This window comes from Onychostruthus taczanowskii, unplaced genomic scaffold (assembly GCF_017590055.1).
Source record: "Onychostruthus taczanowskii isolate IOZ18803 unplaced genomic scaffold, ASM1759005v1 scaffold4, whole genome shotgun sequence".
In the NCBI taxonomy this organism is placed as follows: Eukaryota; Metazoa; Chordata; class Aves; order Passeriformes; family Passeridae; genus Onychostruthus; species Onychostruthus taczanowskii.
In genome coordinates this window covers 17,955,857-17,981,562 of record NW_024501459.1, presented here as the reverse complement: position 1 = coordinate 17,981,562, position 25,706 = coordinate 17,955,857, and the positions used below count along the sequence as shown (strand labels likewise).

Genomic DNA, 25,706 nt, shown 5'->3' with positions numbered 1-25,706 from the left:
AGTTTGGAAAATGTGTGCACTCGCATCATAGGAAAATGCAGCCATAATTTGATTCTTGCTTCCAAACTGTGCATTCCAAATATATTCTGGTGGCCCTTTTAAGCCAGAGCAATAAGCATGTGTACACAGCCTTGAATTTTCATTGTAGCTGTTTTGTAATCCAAATGAATGCCATCTAGATAGACTTTCCTTAATGTGACTTCCTCATATCATTCCTTGAATTTTTAAGAGCCTCTTTTTTTTAAAAGGGATTTTGCGCCTTGCAGAGCACCAGCCACATCTTCCGTGGTTAGCAAATACAAATTAACATTTATTGTTTTAATTTTATTTTTCCAGTCCATTTCACCACATAATTGTTGATTGCGTAATTATATCTGCTAGATTTGCACACACTTATTTGTATTCTCTTTAGGAGAAAGTTTGTCTAACTGGAACTTAGAAGAGGTCATTTTCTGTGGCAGTGTTGCTGTTAGTACTTTTTTTTTGCCTGGAACCGTACTAGATACACTATTTTGGACACTTTAGACTATAAACACTGCAGTGTACAAAAATGGTCTTTTAAAAACAAGGATATGCAATAATCTCATTCTATTTTAGAAAGTATTGGGATTTCTGTCAGTTTAGGAAGGGAAATCCTGAGTGAAACACAGGGACCTTGTAACACAGTAAAGAAAGTGGAAAAATGTTCATTAAAGCAATTGTGGTTATGTTTGTAAAAGAATGGGTGTAATTAGATATCCATCAAGGTCAGATGGCACTGTCATTTAATAGCTTTGAAAGTCATCAGTTTTCTTCTTGGAAACTTGTTTGCAACAGAGTTTACTGCCTCTTGGGATTGGCATTTTTAATTTTCATTTTTCCAGGAGGAACACAACTAAGGACAACTAAGTTTCTAGAATTCTAGGGCTCCACATTGGTTGAGTTCATCCTTCTGTGGCACTGTAGGATCTCCTAACTTTAGGGTCCTAAAAGAGAAAGAGCTTCTGTCAATCTCATCCAATTTACATCTTAGAAGTAATGTAAATTACTTCATTAAAATAAATATTTGATTATTTTATACTAAGCTCAGCATTTGGCTGCACTGAATCTTCAGAAATAAAAGCAAAGTCCTTTGCAATTTTTAAAGGGGATCTGTGCAGTAAGGAGTTACATCTTTCTTTTCTGAATTCCTATTAGCCAATGTGAACACTTCACTGTCCCCTTGAAAATGGAGAAGTGAGATGGTGGCTGCTTTGAGAACACTATCTGTGTTTCTCATGTTAAATTTTTCAGGTATTTTGAAGAATGCTTATTCTTTTCAGGTATTTTGAAGAATGCTTGTTTTGTTAATTTACTTGCATCTCTCTTTACATTATTCTTGGTTGCAAAAGCAAACATGTACATGGGTTTTCTACATTTATAAAGTGAGTCTGCTGCAGAAGAGATGAATCTGCATGAAACTTTGATTGAAAGACTGGTATGAAAGTAGAATCTACAGAGCATGTATAGCAAGTTTCTGCCTGGAAAGCCAGTGTTACAGCCTTTCTTTGCCCTCTTCAGACTCCTCTACATAGACAGAACCACATTTTGGGTTTAATTTGCATGGTTGCTTGCCAGCTCAACAGCTAGTTTTCTTCCTGTGACATATCAATCGGTAGAGTAGTAATTTCCAATTCCTTTCATTTTGAGCAAGGCAAGTAATGGTATTTAATCTTCAGACACCAACAGAAAAAGAATCCTTTCATTTATGTTGCCTTAAAGGTTTTTCTTCAAACTGCTTTTGAGTCTGTAAAAGCTCCAAAGGTAAAAATACTACCTAAATTTAAGGTATCGACCTGCATCTCTCTGTAGAGCCACAAGAAAAATTATATACTCTTTCCTTAGTTAACTTCTATATTCTCTCAGGAAGAGCTTTGTGGAAGCTGCTGAGTAACTTGCATTTTCCTGAAGGACTACAGAAAATCATCATGCCAGCAGCAGATATGATCGCGTGGTTTTGTCTGGGGCATTGGTTCAAGACAGTCTTGAAATAATGAGTGTCCATTGCTTAATCACCAGGAATGCTTAATAGCTTTGTCACAAGTGTTTTTCTTTTTGGAGGCTGTGTTTTCTCTGTCTTGCCACACTAGATACAGAATAGATGCCTTGATGAATTACCCAATGGGGATTCTGGTGCAGAAATTGATGCTTACTGAATCAGAATCAAAAGGGATTCTTTGTGTTTTTTTCATTTGTTTTGGGGGTTTTTGGTTGGGTTTTTTTGTTTGTTTGTTTGTTTGTTTTGGTTTGGTTGTTTTTTCATTTGTTTTGGGTTGTTTTTTTTTTGTTTGTTTGTTTTTGGTTTGTTTTTTTTGGTTTTTTTTTTGGTTTTTTTGGTGTGGGGGGTTTTTTTTTTTGGTTTGATTTTTTTTTTTTTTTTTTTTTTGTTGTGGGTTTTTTTTTTTTTTGTTTGTTTGTTTGTTTGTACTTGTGTTTTGAGTCATTACAGTAAAGCTGCTGGGTTTTAAATATGTCTGCTTACAGGTGTGGGTATGAGCACATTGTTGTATGCAATTGTTAGCTTTTGGAGGGCTTTTCAGCACAAAATACTATGATGATGCAGTTGTTCTGATATTGTTCTTGAAAACAGCTGATGGTGGATCTGATGCTGAAAGCTGATCAGCAGCTAGCATACATCATCATCTTCTGATCCAAACTGGTTCCTGTGGGAGTCAGCTCTACTGTTTCAGTGTGTTGTAATTAAATTGAGTGCTGTTAAGGTGTCAGAAATTACTTTATAACACAGGATAATGGACTTAAATAGACTTATTTGCACATTGCAAATCATAGTTTAGCAAATTACCCTTAAAGGCTATATATTAAAAAACAAAACAAGTCCCCCAATATTCTGTAGGAAAAGAAAGAAGAAAAAAATTGATCAGATTTTTGACTCAATCTTTAAGTTAAAGCCTTTCTGGACTTAATAGATGCTAGAATAATACCTGTTATTTCTGAATAACAGTAATAACATGTTTTGTTTGAATTAAAAAGGTAATTATTTTTTTGTTTTAATTAGGATTGGATATGTGGTCAGAAATCCCTGTCAACCAGACCTTTAATAGTTGGAAAACACTTCTAATACATGCAACAGATAACTCCTGTATGTAGCTCTTCAAAGGTTTTGAGCAGTGTTAATCCCCAGAAAAGTTCATGTGAGTTGTGAATACTCAGCATCTTGTAGAATTAGACTGTATTTATGAGAAGGCTAATGTTGTTAGGAAAATAATAAATTTACATGTATAGTGAGAGCTGTTGCAAATCAGCAGGTGGTTTCTAAAATACCAGAAAATGGCAAAATGTTTACTGATGTAATTTCTCTCTGAAAAACAAACCTGTTTAAAAATACTTGAACATTCAAACTTCAAATGCTTAAAGCTGATTTGCTTTTCTTCAGCCATCTCTGGTCTTTCTTACTTGTGTTTTGAATTCACAGGCTCTTAATTTTCAGTCTTGAGGATCTTATTTTGCATTCTGAATAGCACAGTAACAGGAAAAGAAAAAAAAATTCTTGCAAACTATATATTTCAATAGGAATTTTATTTCTATGAATAGATAAGAGAAGTTCAGGTGATACTAGAAAATATGTGCTTTCATTTTGTATGCCTATGCACATATTTTCATAGAGAATACTAGATCACATTTCTCTTTAGTAATATAAAACCTGCTTGAGACTGAATTAATAAATGATGCGAAGCAGTATTAAAATTCTCCCATGTCTTTCAGACATACAGCTTTAAGTAATTTGTTAGTCACAAAAGCCAAGGAATATCATTAGAATAATATATATTTTTAAAAATCAAAATCCTGTAAGCTAATTTGCCTATGTGCCATTTTCTTACTCTGATTTAAAATTAAAGCCTGCCCCTACCCTGTAAATGGATGTTGAACTGTGTGCATCTTTTGTGAAAAGATTTCCAGTGTGGTGAAAAAAGGAATCCAGTTCAAAGATCTTTAATCCAGTTTCCTCTGTTTTATTTGATTACTTGGAAAACCTTTCCCTTTGCTGCTGTTCCCCAATTCTTCATTCACCAATAGTACTGAGGGGAAAATTTGTGCTGTGCCGTTTATACATAATTTAAAACTATTGTGCTAGCTTTAAACCCAAAGTCTTTCTCATCTATCATTTATCTCATGATGTTATCTTTTGTACTCGGTACCCTTCAGTAAGCACAGCCTGACACATCTTGTGGCCTTTACCTTCTGCGATAAAAAAGATTGAAAAGATGCTTGGCACCACCTGGTGAAGATGAGGCAACCCTGGAGAACTGTGCTTCGGGAGCAGGTGACTGATGCTACGAAATGTGCCAGTCTGGGGACACAGCTGAGGGGTTGTAGTAGGGAAGGGGGAGGGGAGGGGAAGAAAAAAAAAGAGCAGGAACATTAATACATCTTCCTGAGGTTTGATGGGACATACACTGCCTACTGTTCCATCTGGTGCTTATGATAGCATGGCATATTAGCATGCTGCAAGTTCATAATGTATTCAGGGCGAGAAAACACCACTTGCATACCAATTGAGGCGTCCTCTTTCTCAGAGCTGCTTTTGAATTTCAATGATGTTTATGCCTCCTAAGCCATGACTGAACGGAGCATTTCCGCTTGTGGAGAAATAACAGCAGTGAGGGATTCTGGCTCATGTGGCTTTTCTTTCCTCTTTCTTTATTTTTCTCTTTTTAGTTCTTTTCTTCCTGCTTTCTCGTTCCAATTTGTTTTGTTTTGGGAAGCCTGAAGACGGCTTGAGGTTTTTGGACTAGCTAATTACAGAGCTTCTGTTAATATTACATTGACTTCTTTTTAAGGTTGTAGTCTATTGTATTTTTGCTTATCTCAAAATGCTTAACTGTCTTTTTAATGACATTTTGATGAAATTACTCTAAAAACAGTGTCGTGAAGCATTTAGAAAATAGCACATTGCAATTCTGCTTTGTATTCAGATTTCCTGTATTACTAAATCAAAGAACAAACAATACCCAAATCCCACATTTCATGGTAAATTATTTGTGCCCCATATCTTCAAAGAGTTGATTTTCACTTCAAGTGTGCTACATAATAGGATAAGTATCTGAAGTTGAGCAGGTATGTAAGCCTTTGTAGGAGTGAGGTCTGTTTATCGATTCCTTGCAGGAAATGTACTGATATGTTCGTTTTATTTCTCCCTACCCTGTTCTCTTTGAAACTCTGCTGAGATTGACACTTGACTGGAGACAATCTCAAAACTCCACCATAGACACTCTTGACTGCACATTTTGTTTCTGAACTTGTCAAAGATTGTGATCTCTTTATGGCTCAGTGCTGTGAATCGCTCTGCAGCCCTCCTTCCAGTGGGTTTTCAAAGTGTGAAGTTTACACACAGGGTAGGGTATTTGATGTGGGATTTTCAAATGTCTGGAGTAATACATGAGTGTGAGTCTTATTGTCTTTGTTGATGACTGAGCTTCTAAACTGCTTCACATGTTTTGAAAGTCCTACCCCAAAAAGGAGACTAAACTTGCTGCTTGTTGTAGTTTAACCCCAACTGGCAACCAAGTCCCACAGAGCTGCTTGCTTACTCCCCACCAGCAGGACAAGGGAAAGAGAATTGAAGGAGTAAAAGTGAGAATAGGTGTTGGTTGAGATAAGAACAGTTTAATGATTGAAATAGAATAGTAATAATAATTGTAATGATAATAATAGCAATAATAATACTGATAAATTTAATAAAAGGTAAAATAGCAAATAAAGAGAAAAACCCAAGAAAGTCAACTGATACAATTGCTCACCACCAAGTGACTGATACCCAGCCAGTCCCCAAGCAGCAGCCTCCCAGCCAACCTTCCTCCCAGTTTTATTGCTAAGCATGACATCACATGATGTGGGATGTCTCTTGGGTCACTTGGGGTCAGCTGTCCCAGCTGTGTCCCCTTCCCAACTCCTTGTCCATCGCTGCTGGGAGGGGTGAGAAGCAGAAAAACCTGACTCTCTGTAAGCCCCACTCAGCCTTAGCTAAAACATTCCCGTGTTACCAACACTGTTTCCAGCATAAATCCAAAATACAGCCCTACATTAGCTGCTAAGAAGAAAATTAGCTCTACCCCAGCACACTGCTTGAAGAGGGAAAGAATATTAAAACAGCATCTCTACTATGAACCCACTTAATTAATGCATTTTGTATCTAGTCCTCTACCTGCACAGCTGGACTCTTGCTGCTGCTGACTGTGGTTTGAGGCTTTAGCTTAATCTTTAATGCATATGACTGTCATGCTAATATAACTTTAATAAAAATGTACTAGGTAGCACTTTGAACTCCTTCCGTCTAATTTCATATTAATCCATTTCACTACTAGAAAAGAAAAGACCTTGCTTTAGTTCTGATCCATACTTTCAAATACATACAGCCATGACTTTTATAAATATATATTTTCAGACATTCATTTTACTACTCTTGTATAGATAAGAAACAAAAAATGCATTACTCATTGTGGCAAAGAATAAATTGACTCCCTTTCCTTTACTATCTGAATATCTGTTGTCTGATGGCTTAAGAACATTCCTTGTTTACTGATAGTGTATTTAGACCTAGACGTTAAAGCCTTAGCTTAAATGGTAATTTTTTTTTCCCCTTAATATATTCAGGAAGACTAATGTTACTGAATAGGAATGTGGAGGAGATAGAGTGGGTTATTCAAGCAAGTTTAGTCAGCACTTACAAGATTCTTGAAATGTTTCTCGATGTCCTACAGAACTGTTAACATCTGCATGGCTTGTGAGAAGAGCCACATTTATTGCAGCTGTATGCTAGCTAGAATGCAAAAGAAAAGGGGGGATCAGAGTTAAGAATGAGGCAGCTGGCTTTTGGTAAAGAGATTTATAATTTTACTCTCATTACAGACTGACAGTAAACTCTACTTGGACTCTTTCAAATGTGCTTCTTTGAGATGGCAGGTTGAAGGCTTGGGAATTTAGTTATCAGTAGATGCAGTCCAACAAAATATATACAGTTTAAAAGAAAACACAGCTTTTAGATAAATAATCACAAATAGAAGTTCAGCCTTTCGAGGAGCTGTTTGTTCCAGTATGACATAACATGATGTAAAGCATGTGTTTAAAGCCTACATTTGAGATGGTTTAGAAAAAGGAAAAGACAAAGATAGTTGTTTTAAATATTAGACAGAAGCAATAGACAGAAGGCTGCTGATTCCCTGCAGAACCAATGAGGCCATACACCTTCTTGTACCTGTTCTTGCAAGGGTTTGGGATTTCTGGAGAAAATGAAAGGTCTGTTGAGAGACTCCTGAGAGCCCAGGCCTGACAATGTAATAGTATCTCAATGTGTTTGTTTTACCTCTTCTCTCTTTGTATTAGAAGAGAAAGTGAGAGAAGAACAAGCAGTATCACAGTTCCATTTTCTATTGCAATACTTCCTTTAAAAAAAAAAAAATCACATATATGATTCCAGAATCAAGGGGGTTTTTTGTCCGAGTTTACTTGGATACTCCTTGGCCATTTTTTCCTTGTTGTTGAGACAGATTTAAGCATAAGCTAGGTCAAAATTTGTTAGTTGTCAATATCTTTGTTCAGTTTCAGTTAAGATCATAGTCTTTTATAGTTTTGTTTTCTTATTTGTTTGATATGAATGAAAACTGATCATGCCTTTTGTTTCTTATGGTTAATATAGCTTGGGATGCTTCCTCTTACCTTTTTTTCCCCTGCACATTTTAAGTGAATCTATTCTGGTTTTGCTCAGTTAATTTCTTTACAACCTGCCCAAGCCACTCACAGTAGGAGTGCCAGGATCTGTTTTTGTGTCTCCTGCTGTTTCTTTAACAACCTCAGCAACTGAGGAAGCTGTACATCTATACTCCTGTTCTTTATTACTCTCCTTAAATGGTGCTTCTGAATAGTTTTCTAATATTTTCTAAACCAGACCTATTGCTTGTTCATTTGTTGCAATAGCACAGCTACCCATTAAGAAACAGGGCCAAGAAGGACCACTGAGGTGAAGAGCATCCTGTTGTTGTTTTAAGAAGTTCATTTGGGTTTATCTTTATCTACTGCCATGTTTCTGCTCTCCATACTGTGTTCTACAGCAAATGTCCACTCTGATAGCCTACTATGATTTTTATCTCTCCTGCCTAGCCTTAGACTTTTCACAGTTACATTCATCATTATTTATTGTAGTATGGGGCATTGCAAGGGCTCTAACGCATGATTGCTGCCTCCTTTCCATCTCCTGACATCAGAGCACAGACAAAAGCAAAATTTTAAAGATTTCATTTATGAAGATGCATTTGATTAATTGGTGTTCACCACCTCACACCTTCTTTTAGTTTCTGAAAGTTTATTTCCACTTGGTGTTTTGGAAACACATTTTATCTTAATTTTGTGCAGATTGTTGGCACTGAACAGAATTGTGTGAAAACCCAAGTAGCTTTGTAAGTCAGGGCTCATAATCACCTTTGGAAATGACCTGTTAAGTTTCTAATGGGTCATTTGTATGCACAGTTACTGAAGGTACTTGCAATAATTATGGAAAAGATAATGGCTAGGAACTCATTTGGGGGTAGTTATTCTTGTTAACTGTTTAGTATTTCATCCAGGTGCACCTATTTCCCCATTTTTTAATTTTCCTTTCATAATTTTAGAGTTTGCCATAGATAGTTGTTGCAGTTCAGCAGTCCTTCATGTCTTCATATCCAAGCAGTTTAGAGCTCCCCAGAAAAGTACTGATGTGCTTTACGTCTTATGTTCCAAGAAGAAAGAAATATGTTTTCACAGGGGATGCCAGTGCAGTCACTATCTCTCTGTACTTTTGAATTGTATCTGCCCTTGGGATTTAGCTTTCTTGGCACGTATGTGGTGCTGAAAGGATGTTTATAAAGATCTATGCAAGCCTTTACTTCTTCCCTGCTTGCCTTTTGATCTCTCTGACTGATTATAAGTGTGAGGGAGATACCAGGTTTTGTTTGGTTCTTTGTGTTTTGGTGCAAAAGAGAAATGGTGTTAAATTTTGCCATTGTCACGTGGCTGTAGTTGTGTGTGCACAATCCAGGTTTTATGACTAGATATAGTGTGAGTTGCAGGCATGACACTGCCTATTGTCTTCTGCAATTCCACTTTTGGAATGTTTCACATAGAAAGCTATCAGCCAGGCAGGGGAAAGGGGAGGAGGGAAGGTGTAGTTGGAAACTCTTGTTTCACTGGAGTGAGAGGCGACAATAGGAGGCACTGAAATAGGTGTTTTGTTACAGCCAGGGCTGTCCAGTTGCTCTTTTGAGAATGAAATTAATATGGCTGAATTTTAGGGACAATTACTTAATATTCTGTTGGTACTGTGGGCACAGAATAGTACATACTGACGTGCACACATACACAGAGTATCACAGGCTCTCCTTTACATCACGTGGCTGAAGATATTGGGAAGAACTGTTCTTAAAGCGTGTCCCTTTGGCTTTCTGAGCCGCTTGCCATTTATTTTGAGTATTCTCTGCGGGCAGGGGTTTTTCCCAGTGCCGCGGCACAATGCCGGCTCCCTCTAGCGGTCTCACTCGCCCGTGGCCCTTCCCGGCGGTGCCCGCTGCTCCCGCAGCTCCTCTGCCCTTCCGCAGGGTTTCCGTCCTGCTGGGAATAGTCTGCTTTTTCTCATAAAAATGGCCTCTCTTCTGGTTAACCCACCTCTCAGGGACACAAAATGTATATGCCCTAGTATGACCAAGGCCAAATGTAGGGTGTTTCCATAGCACATAAGTTAAAGCTACATTTCATAAGATTTTTTTTATATACAAGAGAATGTAACCATGTCAGAAAGGGTTAAGCACATCCACATTGAACATTCAGAGTTCAAATGCATCAGACTCCCTTACTTTGTCAATATTTTGCTTGCATTCGTATCATTGAGCGGCTTCTCCTTCGTGTCTAACTTCTCGCCCTGAAGTTTCCCCTCCATTTAACATTCCCTTCAGTGCCATTGAAGGCTTTTTCCCTCTTACAGTTTTCTGAATTTGAATGTTTTAAAAAAAAATAAATAATCACAGTAAATATTTTTATACACAAAAGCAAATAAGTAAAACTTGGTCATATATGTGTACAAGTGTGTGCACATACATGCATGGGTATGCACATATCTACATGTACAGAAGAAAGCTGTAGAAGCAGCACTGATGCACAAAGATCAGTATTGCCATATTGGAGTAATAGGTTTAGGTAGCTTGATGAAAATGTTGTTCTATTAGTATAAAAACCTTTTAGATGTATTTGTTGAGGGGAAAAAAATCCTAAACATTTAATTTGAATCTGCTGGGCTTGAAATGAAGTATGTATTGTACAACTGTCATCAATCATGGCAATGCTATGATACCTGAAATTGTTTTAAGAATTTGTGTATATTTTCTGTGGATTCTGTAATAATTGCAGATTTTTCTTTCAATTCAGGCTTCAGCTGGGGTCTGCTATTTAAAATTCAAAACATAGGGAAGATGCTTCAAAAGAAGGAAGTTTAAGCTTTATTGTGCAAGACTAAGACTGCTGTGATGCTTTAAGGTCTAGAAATGTTGCGTGTAATTGTATACCCTGTGAGTGGTCTCATTAGTTTACCTACAGCTGTTTTCAGTGTCTATAGTTAAACACATATTTCTGAGTGGTTCTGGAGCTGGAGTCTGCCTGCAAGGTTAGCCCAGCATCTCTCTTTCCTGGTGAGATCACCAGAGATTTCTGTGCCATATGATTTTGTGTGAATTTGCTGGCTTCAGAAAGAGGTTTAATCTGGTTTTATACTTGTTAGTCTTAAATGACATACACAAATTCCTTCCTTTCCTTCTTCCTTTATATGCTTATGCTATTTCACATCACTTTTAAGAGTGCATGTGATGTGTTAGGCCAGATGATTCAAAACACAGTTTTGGGTTTGCTAATGGTAGTATTTTCTTTCTTGGGAGCTTATTTGTCAATAAGTAGTATTATCTCATTTAAGAAGACATTTGAGTCTTCATTTCTTGCGAAGTTTTTGAGGCTCTCTTTCCCCCTTCTCACCTCTCCACTGATTTATTAAGGTGTAATCCAGTGCCCAAATAAAGGACATTTGGTGTGACATGTGGCACTGAGGAGGAGCTGACTTGTAACTAATAGTGGGTATTTTCTCACACTCTGTCTAGACAGTGAGTCATGTAAATAAAGGATATCTTTAATTGCATCATCTGGTGATATGAAATGATAATCTTCCAGAGTTTGTATTTCTATAAATCCCGAAGTACTGATGAGTATAATAAATTGCACTGTTGAAGATTGTCAGTGTATAATACCTAGATGGGGAAAGCCTATAGTTCCACTTTTGCTGGTAGTGGCAGTAGCTTACAGTGCCAGCTGTAAGTTTGGAGAGAGCAAGGGTTTCTGAGGGAAATATGCTTCATTATGCATTTTCATTGGTGGATTGATACCTGTCTTGAGTGGCTGAATGGAAGCCAAGGAGTTGTTATGCCTGGTCACTGAGGACCTCCAATTGCTGTGTACAGCAGCCGCACTGTGAGACGGTCTGAATGCTTCTGGTTCTCGGGAGGCAAAGAACTTAGATCTATATGGGAATGTTTATGCCTGATTTAGCAGCTACAGAGATTAAAAAATTAGAGACTCTAAGTCTTTAGTGATTATATGGGACATTTAGTCTGCTAATTTAGCTGTCTGTGTTAGATAGCAGGAATAAGCAGACTTCTTCAGACTGTTCTGATACTTGGTACAGAGGGAGCTTGGCTGCCTCTGCTTTCAGTATTATGGATATGGTCATGCTCCCCAGACCTGCACATCTAGTCTAATGGAACAGACTTTTCACTGTTTGAAATATTGCTTGGAGGAACTGGGTTTTTGCGTGGGTAAAATGGTGCAGTCTGGTAGAGCAGGGATTTGGGACCTTGATCCACAAGGTAGGGGGGAGCAGCCTGTCTCAGACTGGCCACCACCACTCTACACCTTACAGGATCTTGACTTGTCCATGACAAATGACACATTTTAGAATCAAGCAAAGCCAAACCTATATCCATTAACCTTCTTGGTAGTCCCTGTGTCATCTTTTCAAATGTATAACCATGGAAAATATCACCTCCTACACCCATATTTGATTCTTTTTGAGCCTAAAGGACTTCTGGCATGTTATACAGACATAAGCAATGTCTCTTAAAAGTACAGCTGTAGCAACTTCTTTTGCTTTTTAGCAGAGGAGTTTATTGCCTAAACTTTCCTGAATTTAAATAAGTTGCTTTAGATTAGTTTGTGTAGTCTATATTGGAGACTGCAGTTCCAGCTAAATGTAATGAAATGTGATATCAGTGTTCTCTTAGGACTTTTCTAAAATGAGTACAGCTATCCTTTACACTTTGTATAAGCGCATTAAAAATAAAGAAGTTTATAATTACTTTGTTTCAGACTTCTAGCATTGTCTAGCAAACTGTGATTTCAAACTGAGAGTATGTTTAGACTGGTTATTAAGGAAAAGTTCTTATCATCTATGAGGATGATAAGGCACTGGAACAGATTGTCCCGAGAATCTGTGGGTGCCTTATCCTTGGAAGTGTTCAAGGCCAGGTTGGATGAGGCCCTTAGCAACCTGGTTTAGTGAAAGGTGTCCCTGTTGATGCGAGGGGGGCTGGAAGGGGATGATCTTGAAGGTTTCTTTCCAACCCAAGTCTTCCCATGGTTCTGTTATTTACTGTTAATTTAGGACAAGGCAAACTTTGGATTAAAACCATAAATATACTTCTGGAGACCAAGTTATGAAATTTCAGTTAATGTTGTGAGAGAAAAATCTTACTTCTTGTGGGAAGGATCTGTGTTGTGTATGGTGGCATATATAAGAGCATGCAAACAATGCCAATTAGATTCTGATGACATTTGTATTTCTTAGATATCAGTCTGCCTTCATCTGTAGTTTGTCAACTAGTGTGTAATCCTGACAAGGGTAGACCTTCCAGGAATGATGCAGAAAGGAAATGAGTTAGTGGTCAGGGAGCCTTTAGGAGAGTACTCCTGAAAATACTTTCAGTACAGAAAGTACTGAAAGCATGCTGAAGATTTCCTCTATACAAGTAAAGGAATTGATTGCTAATGTAGAGAGGTGGTCACTCTGGAGCTTGTCAGGGAGGCTGGGGTGTGAGTTTGGCCAGTGCTTGCTCTGGCTGTTCTTCAGTTCTTCATGCCAGAGGCAGAGAGTGCCACTGTCACTTCACTTGAGCCTCAGTGTTCAGTGAGCTGGGTTTGGAATAGCAGTAATACTTCCCGTGATGTGAAACACAGGAGAACCACTCAAAACGCACAGTTCTTAGTTGGATAGCTTGTCAACAAAAAGAAAAGATCTAGGAAACAATGTAAATGGGAAAATAGTATTTCAGTACTGATTATGGGACTGTTGCTTATTAACTGTATTAGTTCATATATAGAAGAATTTTCATGATGTTTGGTGGGATATTTAAAAGAAATCCACATTGTCTTCAGCTTCTTTAGAGGCCAAGTGTTGTGTATCCATCCATGAAAAGCAACTTGTAGACTTTATTTTCTGGGGGCTTATGGAAACTCAGGGCAGCTGCCACAGTTTGCCCTTATTTTGCTTGTCTGTTCTCACTAAGTATTTCATAAACCTTTATGATGGTAGCAGATCTAGATTTGGAATGTGTTCTTCTTCCCTGCATTCCTGCATCCAAGCAATTATGCATGGTAAAATTTGCAAAGCCAGAAAGGGTGAAGGAGAAAAGAGGCATTTAAAAAAAGGTGCAATTCTGACATGAGCCAGTTTTTATTAAATAACTGAAAGTGAATTTGTGATAGTTTTGAAACTGTCAAAACATGTCAAATTGTTAAGTGAGAGGGAAGAGTTTATTTTTCTATTTCCCCCCTCTTTAAAAAGGTAAGGCAAGTTTATTTCTTTCAGGAAAAAATAATACGTCCAAGCAAAGCAAGCCACGACATTTTTGTCTTAATTCTGAGATTGAACTCATGCATTACTTATTTTATAATATGTGTAATTATCTGGCCTTCAGCTGCTAAGCCATGAGTGTGTGGCCAAGTTTTTTTGCCAGTCAGAACCTCTCACCATAGAGAACTGAAATCAAAGAGAATGCTTCTGCATTTGTGGTTCATTGTCATGATTGTTAGGACCAGTCAAGGTACCACTGTGGACAAAGAATGTGGCAATAAAGCATTTTTGCTATTTACCTGCTTTATGTCATCCACAAGCTCTACCAAAACTGGGAGACAGTAGCACAAAAATCCCTTTCGGCTTTTGGGTGACAGAGGAGATTGTATTATGCTCAAGGCTTATTTTAGCACAGCTGAAAAAAACTCTTAAAACTTGGCCTCAGATAACTTCAGTGAACTCCCAGGATACAGAATTTCTTCTAGCTGTTGCATATTAAATGAGCATAAATGGATAAATTGAATGTGCTTTCATTTATTCTGAAGAATAGCTGGTGATATGAATTGTTCAACTATCTGAGCAAAGAAGAATGAAGATAAGACTGCAGCAAAATTGTGATATTGCTCTTGCAAAAGGGTCATCTTCAATATGTGAGCTTCATACCCAGCATGCTAAAGAAGCATTGAAATGTTATGTCATCTGAAAACTTTGCTGTTCATATCCATCAGTCACTTCACATAGATTATGATTCCTTGTGAATAAATCTTGCAGAGGTAATGTTCTGTGACAAAAGACAGAGTCTGAGCTGATCTCTGATACTTCATCCTGCAAAACACCTGGAAGTAAAAGTTCTTTACTGGGGAACTGGAAACCCAGTGATGTTTCCTTTCTAGGACAATAACATGACTGTATCTGGTGCTGAGAGAAAGTTATGTCTGTATTATGCCTGTTTGTGATCATTGTGTATAGAACAAAAACATTCATTGTTTAGGTCCTTATTTATTTGTCAAGAAGAAGTCAAAAGGGCCGAGAGGTGAATGGAATGAAGACTGTACCAGTCTCAAACAAATCCCAGGCATACTTGGCAGGGAGAGGTTCTGCATCGGTGTTGTTCACAAGTCATGTTTTATTGCTGCATGGTATGACTTGCAGCCTTCCCCAGGGGTTCAGTGCATGGAGTGAATGGGGTTTACCAGATATGTCAGACTTATACCATGCATTCTGAAATGAGTTCTTTTCAACAAAGGCAACCTTGTAATACTGTCCTGCTCAGTGCAGCAGAAGGTTTGAGGCTCGGGAGTTGTGGGTCTCCACAAACACTGCCTATTTCTGATGGTGCTGTGTGGCTTGGCCACATCTGAAGGAGAAGTTCTTCCTGGCTGCAACATGATAGCATAATGGATGGAGGAACTATGGAATTTGTCCTCCTAGGTTGGACTTGTGGTTGTCTGACTTCAGGTTCATCACCACTGTGACTCACAGTCTGTGGTTACCTGCTTGCAAATTCCCTTCCACCCATCTCAAAATAATGAAAATTAGTCCAATGTGTCTAAGAAACCATCAGTAGTAAATCCTTCAGATTTAGATCTGGATTCCTGTAACTTGGGTGGTGGAGGCAGGTTCTAATCCCTTGTGTCATATGTGGGGCTTGCTCTTTTTGTGAGTTTAAAGGAAACAAGACAATGGACTCTTTTAAATTAGCAAGTTTTATTTTTATTTTTTAAATGTTGGCACCAAAGTAGAAAGTACTGTACAATCAATATAAAGCATCTTTTAAGAATCTTTCATGCCTGAGTGTACATCTGGAACTGTTTGCACTAACTAAAAGTAAAATAAATGCCACAGCGTATTATACCACAATTTTTTTTCATTTAAAAAAGGAAATTGAAAACACACCGCTCCTAGAAATGCTTGACATTGAATTGGCTATTGAAATGGTATCAGTAAAGTATTTATATATTCCATATTTTGTTCCATACATCAGCTTTCCTTGATGCGTTAGACTTGGAAGTGTGCCATGTGAGCCGAAATGTTGCCATTTATGAAAGACCGCCTTGTTTTAAAAATGGACTAAATCTTGTTGAGGACAGGAAGTAAAGTAAATCAGTTTGAATGCAGGCACATCTCTGCCCCAGCTCCTGAATGCTTTGTCTCTTCCTTGTTTGGTTCAGAAGCTGGCTGTGCTTACAGTAAATATCAGTGTTCACCTAACAGCTAAATATAGTGATAAAAAACCGTCTCTCATAAAAAACTGAATGAACAAGAACAGTATAGTTCCAGAAGAAATATCATAATTTAAAGTTGGTTTTACAACATTCTTTAATTTTAAATGAAGCAAAATACTTCTGTGGTTAAATCACAGTTCTTCACTCTATGCTGTAAAGGAGATTCAAGAATGTGTATTTCAAAACGTTTTGCTTGGGTTTGTTTTTAAATAAAAAATATAATCCAAAGCAAATGCAATAGATCTCTGCATACTTGAAACATGTTTTCTGAATTTATTCTAAGTCTCTTGCTGCTCCAGAGGGTTGTGTGTATGGATTAGGACTAGACCATTATTTCACCATCTTTCTCCATCCTGAACTGATTGCAGTGAACACTACAGAATGAGATGCAGATGTCTCCTTTTCCTTCCAGTTTGGAGGACCTCTGGTTTCAGTCCCATTTGATCTGAACTGGGCTAAGGAGCACAGGTCTGTCATTGTTTAAAGGGATTCAGTGGAAGAAATTCTTGCACCTGAAAGAATTTACTCTCTCTGTATATACAGGCTATGGTTTTAAATGGGATGCTGTGGGATGCTGCCTATATGAAACTTTCTGGTGTGTCCTTCCTAATTCAGGATTATTGTTTGAATGTCAAGGTCCATCTGAAGAAAAAGATAGCCAGAACTAGCTTTGCAAGTGGGGAGTTTGGTTTGACTCAAGAGCATAAACATGTTTTTGAATTCAAGAAATTAAGCTATTTTAAGACATGGTGAAAGTTCTTCTGAATTTCAGGTGAAATTCAATGTATACGTCTCTGTATTGTAAAACAGGAGCACATGTATGTGAAATCTCACCCAGGCAGTTTTTGATATGTTAAAATCATAGTTTTTCCTCTTGTGGGATTCTTTCTTCCCCTACCAAATCCTCATTACCTCTGAATGTATGAATAGCAGAATATCCACTGAGAGTTTGTATGAAAAATGTTCATACATTAAAAGCCTCGTGAAATACCGTGTCTTGAAGGAAATTGGCTTGTGAATATGACTTAAATACTATTATGTCTTTGGCTTTCATATCATCAGGCTATTTGTCAACCATTACAGTAAAAAGTGTTGCTTGTTAGGCTTATTGTTTTTATTAATTAAAAAATAAATAATGATTTGTAGAAGCTGGAGTTACAGGCTAAGTGTCAGATACCAAAAACTTTAGGAAGATCAGATCCCCAGAACTGTTAAGGCTTTTATCAGTGGCATCTCTGATTTGTGGTTCACCACTTCATCCCCTGAGTGATCTGTCTTAGAGCTGCTGAGGTTCTCTGGTGCTGTGGGTGGTGGGACAGTGGTGGGTGCTGTAGACAGGTGCTCCCAGTCCCATCACTCCCTCAGAGTTCAGGGAGATGTAGGAAAAGGTAAGGAACAGGTAAAACAGTAGCAGTAAGAGCAGAATGGCTCCCACAGGGGTTTTGTTATTAAAGAGGGTGGAATAGAAAGTTGTAAAGGCTGTTCTCCTGGGTGGTGTGATGGTGTCTTCCAAGCATGTGGAAAAGCTTTGTATTTTGCATTGTACTTCTTCAAAAGCCCTTTTCCCCTGCCCCCATGGAGAATCTCTGTTCTGACAAAATAATCTTGTACTCTGGCAAGAGATGTTCTGGGGTGTGCTTGGAAAGAGCCTTAATATCTCCTTAAAGAAGGCAGGACTAGGGAATTTACCAAGAGTCAGAGGGAAATTTGCCTGCCTGTGATCATACAGTAGGAGAGCAGGGTTTAGGGAAGGTAGGGTTTGCAAGGGAAAGGGAGAGGTAACAAAAAGGTAAGTGGTATGTAAAGCATGTTTGTGTTTATGTCTAAGAGGTCCAAAGAAGGGTAATTGGGAAAATCAAACCTAATGTTATTAGATTTAGATGAGAGGTACAGGGGTCTGAATAAGTTCAGCAGTCTGCAGACTGGGTGGCAGACTGTTGGAGGTAGCAAAAACCATTGGGATCATGCTAGAGTGGCAACCTGAAATTCGAGGGCAAAACCAACACACTATTTCCCACTACCATGTTCGGTTTAAGTAGCAAAACATTGCCAGCTTTGTGGGGAAGTCTCCCCCCTCTAATCTGAGCGCGTTTCTGATCAAACCTGAACTTTGAAATGCAGTGAAGGGAAGGGAGGGAGCAGGAGCCGTGCGGTTGGTTACAGCTCAGGATCGCTTTAGTTATCACCAGCTGAATTGGAGGATACAGGCTGTGCCTGCTTGCAGCGAGCAGCAGTCTGTTAGAGGAGCTCGATTTCTCTCACTCCTTCTTCCACCCACCTCCATCTCTGTGCCTGTGTCTGCGCTCCCACATGCTTCAAATCTGCGTACCTGGACTGCCTTCCTTAACAGTTCAATGTGAGTGTTAGCAGAATGAAAACCAGATGGACCAGCAGTTCCCACTGTTATCTCCCCACCAGCTCTGGCAAGCCTCCCTTTCTCTCTCCTTTCTTGGCATGGGAGAAATATTTGCCTTTATTTAGGAGGGCTTGGGCTCACTGCTGTGCCTCTTTCCCTCTGTTGCAACATGAGCTGAAAGCTATTTATTCCCTTGTTGCTGAGGTTGGTTGAGGTGAGTGCAAGATGAATGCAGCTATTAAGGAAGCAATTAACATTTCAAGATGAGTTTTCATAGTTCTTTATAGTAAATTAATGGCTTACTGAAGATAGAGATTTAACTGTTTTAGTTATACTGATACAGAAAGGAAATACGTACAGAACTTGTTTAGAAACCCGTTTTTGTTTTCCAGCATGTAATAATTTACTGTTGCTTGATTTGCAAATCATACCTTACTTACCTGTGTAACAACCTTAATTTTTAAGGTAATCATTGTGGTTACTCTTCCCTCCACAGTTGAGGTTTACCAACCTTAGATCAACACTACAGATCCTATAAAATTGTATCTCTATTCCCCTCATCCTATTCTGGGGGTGTTTCGCTGCTCATCTTCCCCAAACTTGTCTCTAAATTTTATATGAAATTACTCCCTTTCCCTGAGAGCTGAAACACTGCCTATAGGCATTTCAACAAAGGCTGAAGATGGCTTTTATAATTGCACTACCTGACGTGCTGCACTTCTGGGACTTACTACTTACTTCCTCAGTTTCTTCAATTTCAGACAGAGAAAGACTGGTATCTGTTACGTGTTGTTAATTTTTGGGGGTGTGGGGGCTGTTTTGATTTTTCCTTTTCCCTCTCCCCTTCCTTTTTTATTTTTTTAAAACTTTCTTGTATTTACGTTTTCTGATAATTAAATGTTTTGAGGCTCTTTTAAACATACCTGTTCTTTGTTAAATGTGTGCATTGCATTGAATTTCTGTTCTTGTCTCTCAGAGCAAATTTCAGATACGATTATTTCATTGAAGTTTGTATGTTGTTAGTAAGAGCAAGGAATTGTGTCACAAAGTGAAGCGACAGAATTTATAGAATGTGACACGCTTTGACTTAAAACCACAGACTTACGTGCTTGCCCATTAGCAGCGACACTTACTTGCTTTACAGAATAGTTTTGTGGAGCTTAGGAAGGCTTTTGCTGGGCTGTGTATAAGTAAATAGCCCCAACTACCTAAAGAAGGAACTGAAGAATTTCACTTATTCCCATTAGAAGCTAAACATCATTGTGATCATCTTTTTTTCAAGATGGCTTGCTAAACTCCTGGCATGAGTGAGAAAGCCTTAATTTTGCCTTCAGCTGGTATATTTTGCTGTGTTTTGCCCATTCTTAATAAATGAAACATATGGGCTTGGATGGTTTAAAAAAACCAACTTAAGGTAGTGTCATTCAAAAAGATGTTGAGAAAAAGAGTGCACTTCTGTAGCTTTTACATCATGTGTGTTGTATATTTAGATCTTCAGTTGCAAGAGAAGTGTTAAGTTTTTTCCTGGTTTTGCCTTATGTTTGTTTTGTTTTCTTGGGGAGGTATGTTCCTGCTTATCTTGCAGGTTTTGAGCATTGAAAGTTGTTCTTAATATGTGATGGTGCAAACTTCCATGCTTATTTGAAAATTATTGTATGTATATGAGATGATTGACATACCATTTTGGCATGTTGTGTTTAGTATTCTGGTGAATATGAGAATAACCAGGGGCACTGTGGTAAAGTGGCCCGGGGGTGTGTGTATTTAGCATAAGTTTAACATAAGATTACAAAGAGAAGCAGTGGAGAGGGGAGCAGGTGATACAGAGAAGAGACATGAAGAGAGCTTGTTTCAACCAGTATTCCACCCAATATCTCACCTGTACTAAAGAGCTTCAGGTTTTAGTTCTGGAAGAGATGTCATAGAGGGATTTATTATTTTCCTGTTCCTTCATCTGTTTTTTCCTTCTGGCTAACATGAGAGCTTTGAAGGGAGGTGGCATTATTGCAGTTCTAGGAGTGCTTGGGAGGTAGCATCTGCACAGGCTAGAAATAAAAACAAAAGATAATGCAGCACTGCTACAAATGAGGTCTTAACCATCTGTGTTGCACCTCCTTAAGTAAGGTTTAGATGATGCAATTTGGGAAGAGCACACTGGAGTAGATAATCAGGTGTAATCTTTCACAGCAGATGCTGAAATGGCTCACTTCTTGCATTAGCTTTTAAGTTTTTGTCAGAGAGGGTGTGCTCGGGGAAATAAACCGGTGTGTTCCTGTGGTGTGTGTTGCAGATCGCACTGAGAAGCATTCCACAATGCCAGACTCACCTGTGGATGTGAAGACACAATCCAGGCTGACGCCTCCAACCATGCCACCTCCTCCCACTACCCAAGGAGCTCCAAGAACCAGTTCATTTACGCCCACAACGTGTAATTAGTCTTATTTTCTTCCTTTTCTTCCATCTTCTTTCTATTCTGTATTTCAGAAACCAAAATAGGTGAAGGGAAATTTGCATGAAGTGGCAGGAGCAACATTTGATTGTGTTGGGATAAAGTCATTAAGCAAAACAAAGTTCACAACAGATTAATGCATCTTTAAAGTATTAAGACATTCAGCTCAGAGTTGTGTTATTATTTCACTGACCACTTGGTCACAGTGTCAAAGAACAGTGAGCACTGGCTTCCCATGTACTTAATGATCAGGTTAGCCCTCTTGTGAGAAGGACAGAAAACCTTCTCTTACATGCCATTATGTTGTTTAAACAATCCCATTCCCCTTCAGTAAAGAAACCTCAGGGAGTTTGTTTGGTTTTTGTTTTTAAAGTGGAGATAATTCATAATGAAAAAATACTAATCTTCCTTTTGCTTATGTTTCAGTGAAAAATTCTGATTTCAGTTCTATATAATGTCTAGTTAATATTGATATAAAACCAAAATTAAAGTCCTTTCATAATTTCTATCTAGAGATTTCTAGTCTGTTACCACGTCTCTAAATCACTTAAGGCTGCATCTTTGTCTCAGCTTATTGATGTAAACATATAAGAAACTCTCCTAGTCTTGATGAATGCTGCATTCATATCAGCGTAACTGAGATTTGAATCTGGCACGTTGTCTGGACTATTCTTTTCACAGCCATGAAATGATCCACATTTCTCATAGTAAGATTTAGCTGCAATTTTTTTTGGTCTCTTTTATACTGCCTTGTAATAGTATAAACATGAGAATGTGTTTACATTTCACATTTTAAATAAAACATTTTTAGAACAGTAGAATACATATGCCTAAACAGAATGAAGACTGCATCTTCTATTTGTCTTGCTTAAGTCTGTTTTAGTCCCTTCTCTCTGTTAAATGCCTTATTTAAAATTCACCTCTATGCAGAAGGCCAGCTGGCGGCCTTTGTACTACTTATCCCAGGGAACCCTGTCCTGACAATTTATGTTGAACTTAAACAGTGAGGAGGGTTTGTGCCAGCTATTCACATAAACTCACATTTAACCCAGTGACCCTGATCCTGCAAAGATTTGTCTGTTTTGCTTAACTCCAGCACCTGAATCACCCTGGATGGAGCTTCACATCGGAGCTGCTTCATTCTGAAGTTAAATTGTTTCTAGGTTTTTGCAGGATCAGATTCTTGCACATTAAGCTTTCCAATGTGATGCCATAACAACAGTTCAGGATGATCTTTGGCAATCATAAAAGGAATATGACAATATTCTTTAATCACACTTACAGTCCTCACAAGGTTTCTGGTTGTTTGTTTATTTGATTGAGTTCAGCACTTCAGAAAGTGTGTGAACCACAGCTTGATTTTTGGGGCTCCTTATTGGAAGACTAAAAGTCTAAAAAACCCTGATTTTAATTGCTTTTTACCCTGTCAGATTTTGGAGTTTGGCCTTAGCTGTTCCAGCTTGTACAATAAATAGCAATTTTTATCAGAGTGTCTGTTACATTTATTATTACTACAGTGAGAATGCCTGTAGGCCAGAAAGATCTGATTTGTTTTCTGGTCTAGAATATATTTTGTTTTCTTTGGTTTAGATGATTAAAAATTCTTGACATGTTGTATTTTGAAATTTTAAATGCTAAATTCTTTTGGATTAGCAAAGTGGTTTTGTTTTAGAAATTACGCACAACTTTGCCAATTGGCAAATTCAGATGTTATAAGGCATGAGACTATTTCATTATTTCTTTTGTTGTGGGAGGAATCTTTACCAGCCTTTCTTCTCCCTGTCTCTGTCCTCGCCGATGAACTCCACGCTCCTCTCTTCTGCTTTCTTGATCAGCCCCAGCACCCTCTGCCTAGAGCAGCCCCTTATGGGTGACAGAGTTGTTGGGTGGTGTCAGGGTAGATCAGCAGGACATGTTGCTATTCTCCCCAGTCCTCATTTTCTAGGTTCCTGGTAGGATGACTTTTGGCTATGTGAGCTCCTTGCAATCACGATGCATTTGTTTACTCAGATACCTCACCCCAGTGCAGCACTTGGAGCGTGGCCTGGAGCCTCACGGGGAGCTGAACTTGCTGAGGCCACCTTCTTCCTATTTCTGCATTTTCCAATCCTTGTTCTCACTAGCCCATGCAGCCAGAATAGGCAATCAAAAACTAGGAGAAAGCACAAGCAGAGGCTAGATAACAATTCACATAGCTTTTTCTGTAATTCCTCTGGAAGGCAATGACTAGGGCAACAAAAAATCCTTTGAAGGTTTGTGGCAGTGATTTAAATATAGTAATAGGTAGTGATTTATATCTAGTAGTAGGTGCCCACCCTGAAAAAAGGACTTCCTGGTTAAAGATAAGGACAATCCATGAAGAAAATGAGATGGGAATGGGATGTTTGGCTTCAGAGAGGCTGGTCATTGAGAAACATTGAAAGTATTTAAAGTTGCTAGCTTGCCTTGGTTGTGCTTTTAAATAGGAAACAAGTTAAACTGATACTGCTATGCATTTTTGATTGCACAAGTTCCTGACTTTTGATGTTTTTTTTTTGCTGGGTTCTGAGTGATCCCCCCCCTCCAAAAATCAGAAATTTTCTCCAGGGCTGTGGCCCACTGAGTGCAGCTGCTGCAGGGTAGAGTCACATGTTGTGTGCCCACACCTGCCAGTGCACTGGTACACTTGTATTTCCAGAGGAGCCATCCTTTTTCTTACTGTTTGCTGTCATTTTAGCAAATCAGCCTCAACCTCAATGGCATGTGTTTTGAGTGTTGCTGTTCCAACTAACCTGAGTGGAAGGGGATGTCCTCAGTTTGATTCTCTGCTCTCTTCTAGAGTGCAGATAAGAATCAAAGTGAAATCACTGCCAAAAACTCTCTGTTGTCTTCAGTATGTCTGCATGCATCTTGTTGCCATAAATTTTGAATGTTTAGTACTTCAGATAGTTATTCTCACAGCAACTTTGCAAAAGGAGGGAAATGTTTTCTTATCCTTTTCAGAGATAAGGTGCTGGCACGTGAAAGCAGAGATTTGCTCATGATCTCTGAGAAGTCTTCTGAAGTCTAGCTTGCTGCCCTTGCTGCAAGGCTTCAGGACACAGAGCATTGGCAGCATTTGTACCTGCACAGACAACTTTGTGTGCTCCATATGTTAGCAGCTAGGGAATCTGTATTGGAAAAAATAACCTTCTCATTGGGTGGTGTAAGGTTAAAACGTGAAAGTCCTGTTTTATAAACACAGCTGTCAGTTGTGTGTACAAAACACAAGTAAAAATATTCAGAGATAAACTGAGGCTTCGTGAAATATGTCTGCACGTTTTTTCCTACCCCAAAGAGCAATTTTTTTTTGATCTTCAATCATACATACACTCATGCTTTTTCTCTCTCCATTTCCCTCTCTCTCTTTTTAAAATCCTCTGACAAAAGGCTGGTATTCAAATGGTGCTTTTCAGGTCCAGGAGCATTTTGAAGGGGCTGTGTGAGAGGCAGCTGCTGTTATTTCCAATCCTTACAACATTCAGCACCAGCTACTGGGAAATAGATATAAACTGCAGACTGTCACTCTGTCTAAAGGCTAATTATCTTTGATTGTACAACTTAATTAAATCTGAGGTCAAGTGCAGAAAACATAAGCTGATGGATTTTCCCCTCTGTCTCCTTTTTCTCTCTATCTCTTCCCCAACCCCAATCTTTATTTTATCCTCTGTCTCTTTTTCTTTCAGTAACCAATGGCACTAGCCATTCACCAACAGCATTAAATGGAGCTCCATCTCCTCCTAATGGCTTTAGCAATGGGCCATCCTCTTCCTCTTCCTCTTCTCTGGCTAACCAGCAGTTACCGCCAGCTTGTGGAGCTAGGCAGCTCAGCAAGCTGAAGAGATTTCTTACAACCTTACAGCAGTTTGGCAATGACATTTCACCAGAGATTGGGGAGAGAGTGCGTACCCTTGTGCTAGGACTTGTGGTAAGCAAGTATTTTTTCTGTACTTTTCCCTCTTCCTTGCTTGCTGTGTTTATTTTATAAATGAATGGGTCACATGCACTGCATTCATTGTACTTTAGGGACACCAAATGTGCAAGAGTGAAGCTCCAGCTCTTGCTGACAGAGCTCACATGAATAGCCTGACCAGCTTCCCTCAAGTGGCAGCCATTCCCTACTAGGAACAGCCTTGACTATTTTTGCTAGTGTATTGTTATGGTTTAATGGTGTGAGAGCATGTTCATCCTCTACTGGCAGTACCCCTAAGGTAGACATACTTTGAATCCTGTAATGTAGTAAAATATGGTTTGACTTGCCTAGTTTAGTTGGATGGGGAGAGAGCCTTGCATATATAGTGTCAATGGTTAAAAGGATGAGCTGAGTCTGTTTGGACTGCAGTTATGCAGTGCAAAACCTTTTCTCAGTGTTATTGAACCAAACAATTGTGAACCCAACAAGGCACTGCTGCTACTTAAGTCGCTTTATTGATAAGGTTATCTCTATTTGATGGTACGGCTTAATGAAAATTTCAGCTCTTTCTTACCTATGTCTGTCAGCTTGGGCTGCCCTTTTACATGCATACTGTGAAATCTGGCCCAGGGTTCTTTTTACTCCCAGTAAAGTCCTCTCTCTGCCAGACATTGTTGTCTCCCACGTATTTCCTTCAGCAATAATTGGATGTACTGGGGAAGATGCTATTGTGGTGCTCTGATTTACATCTGTTCTGAGCAGCTGCAGTTGCCATTGATTTCATTTGGAGCAAAGACTGACAGCACTGTTTAGCACTATGGCTGAGGGGTGACTTCACAATCTTAGCAGTGGATGCC

The 25,706-nt window shown here is 38.7% G+C and overlaps 1 protein-coding gene across 5 annotated transcripts in view; it reads left to right on the top strand.

The window, feature by feature from the left end:
* RUNX1T1 (RUNX1 partner transcriptional co-repressor 1) overlaps nucleotides 1–25,706 on the top strand; it is a 114,094-nt gene that overhangs the window by 42,595 nt on the left and 45,793 nt on the right. For 4 of the 5 annotated variants that reach the window (XM_041412573.1, XM_041412571.1, XM_041412574.1 and 1 more), the window contains 2 exons: nucleotides 20,760–20,897; nucleotides 24,623–24,864. In XM_041412573.1, coding sequence (XP_041268507.1) covers nucleotides 20,760–20,897; nucleotides 24,623–24,864 — 380 coding nt within the window. The remainder of the gene's footprint in view (nucleotides 1–20,759; nucleotides 20,898–24,622; nucleotides 24,865–25,706) is intronic. The other variant, XM_041412575.1, reaches the window with a different exon arrangement.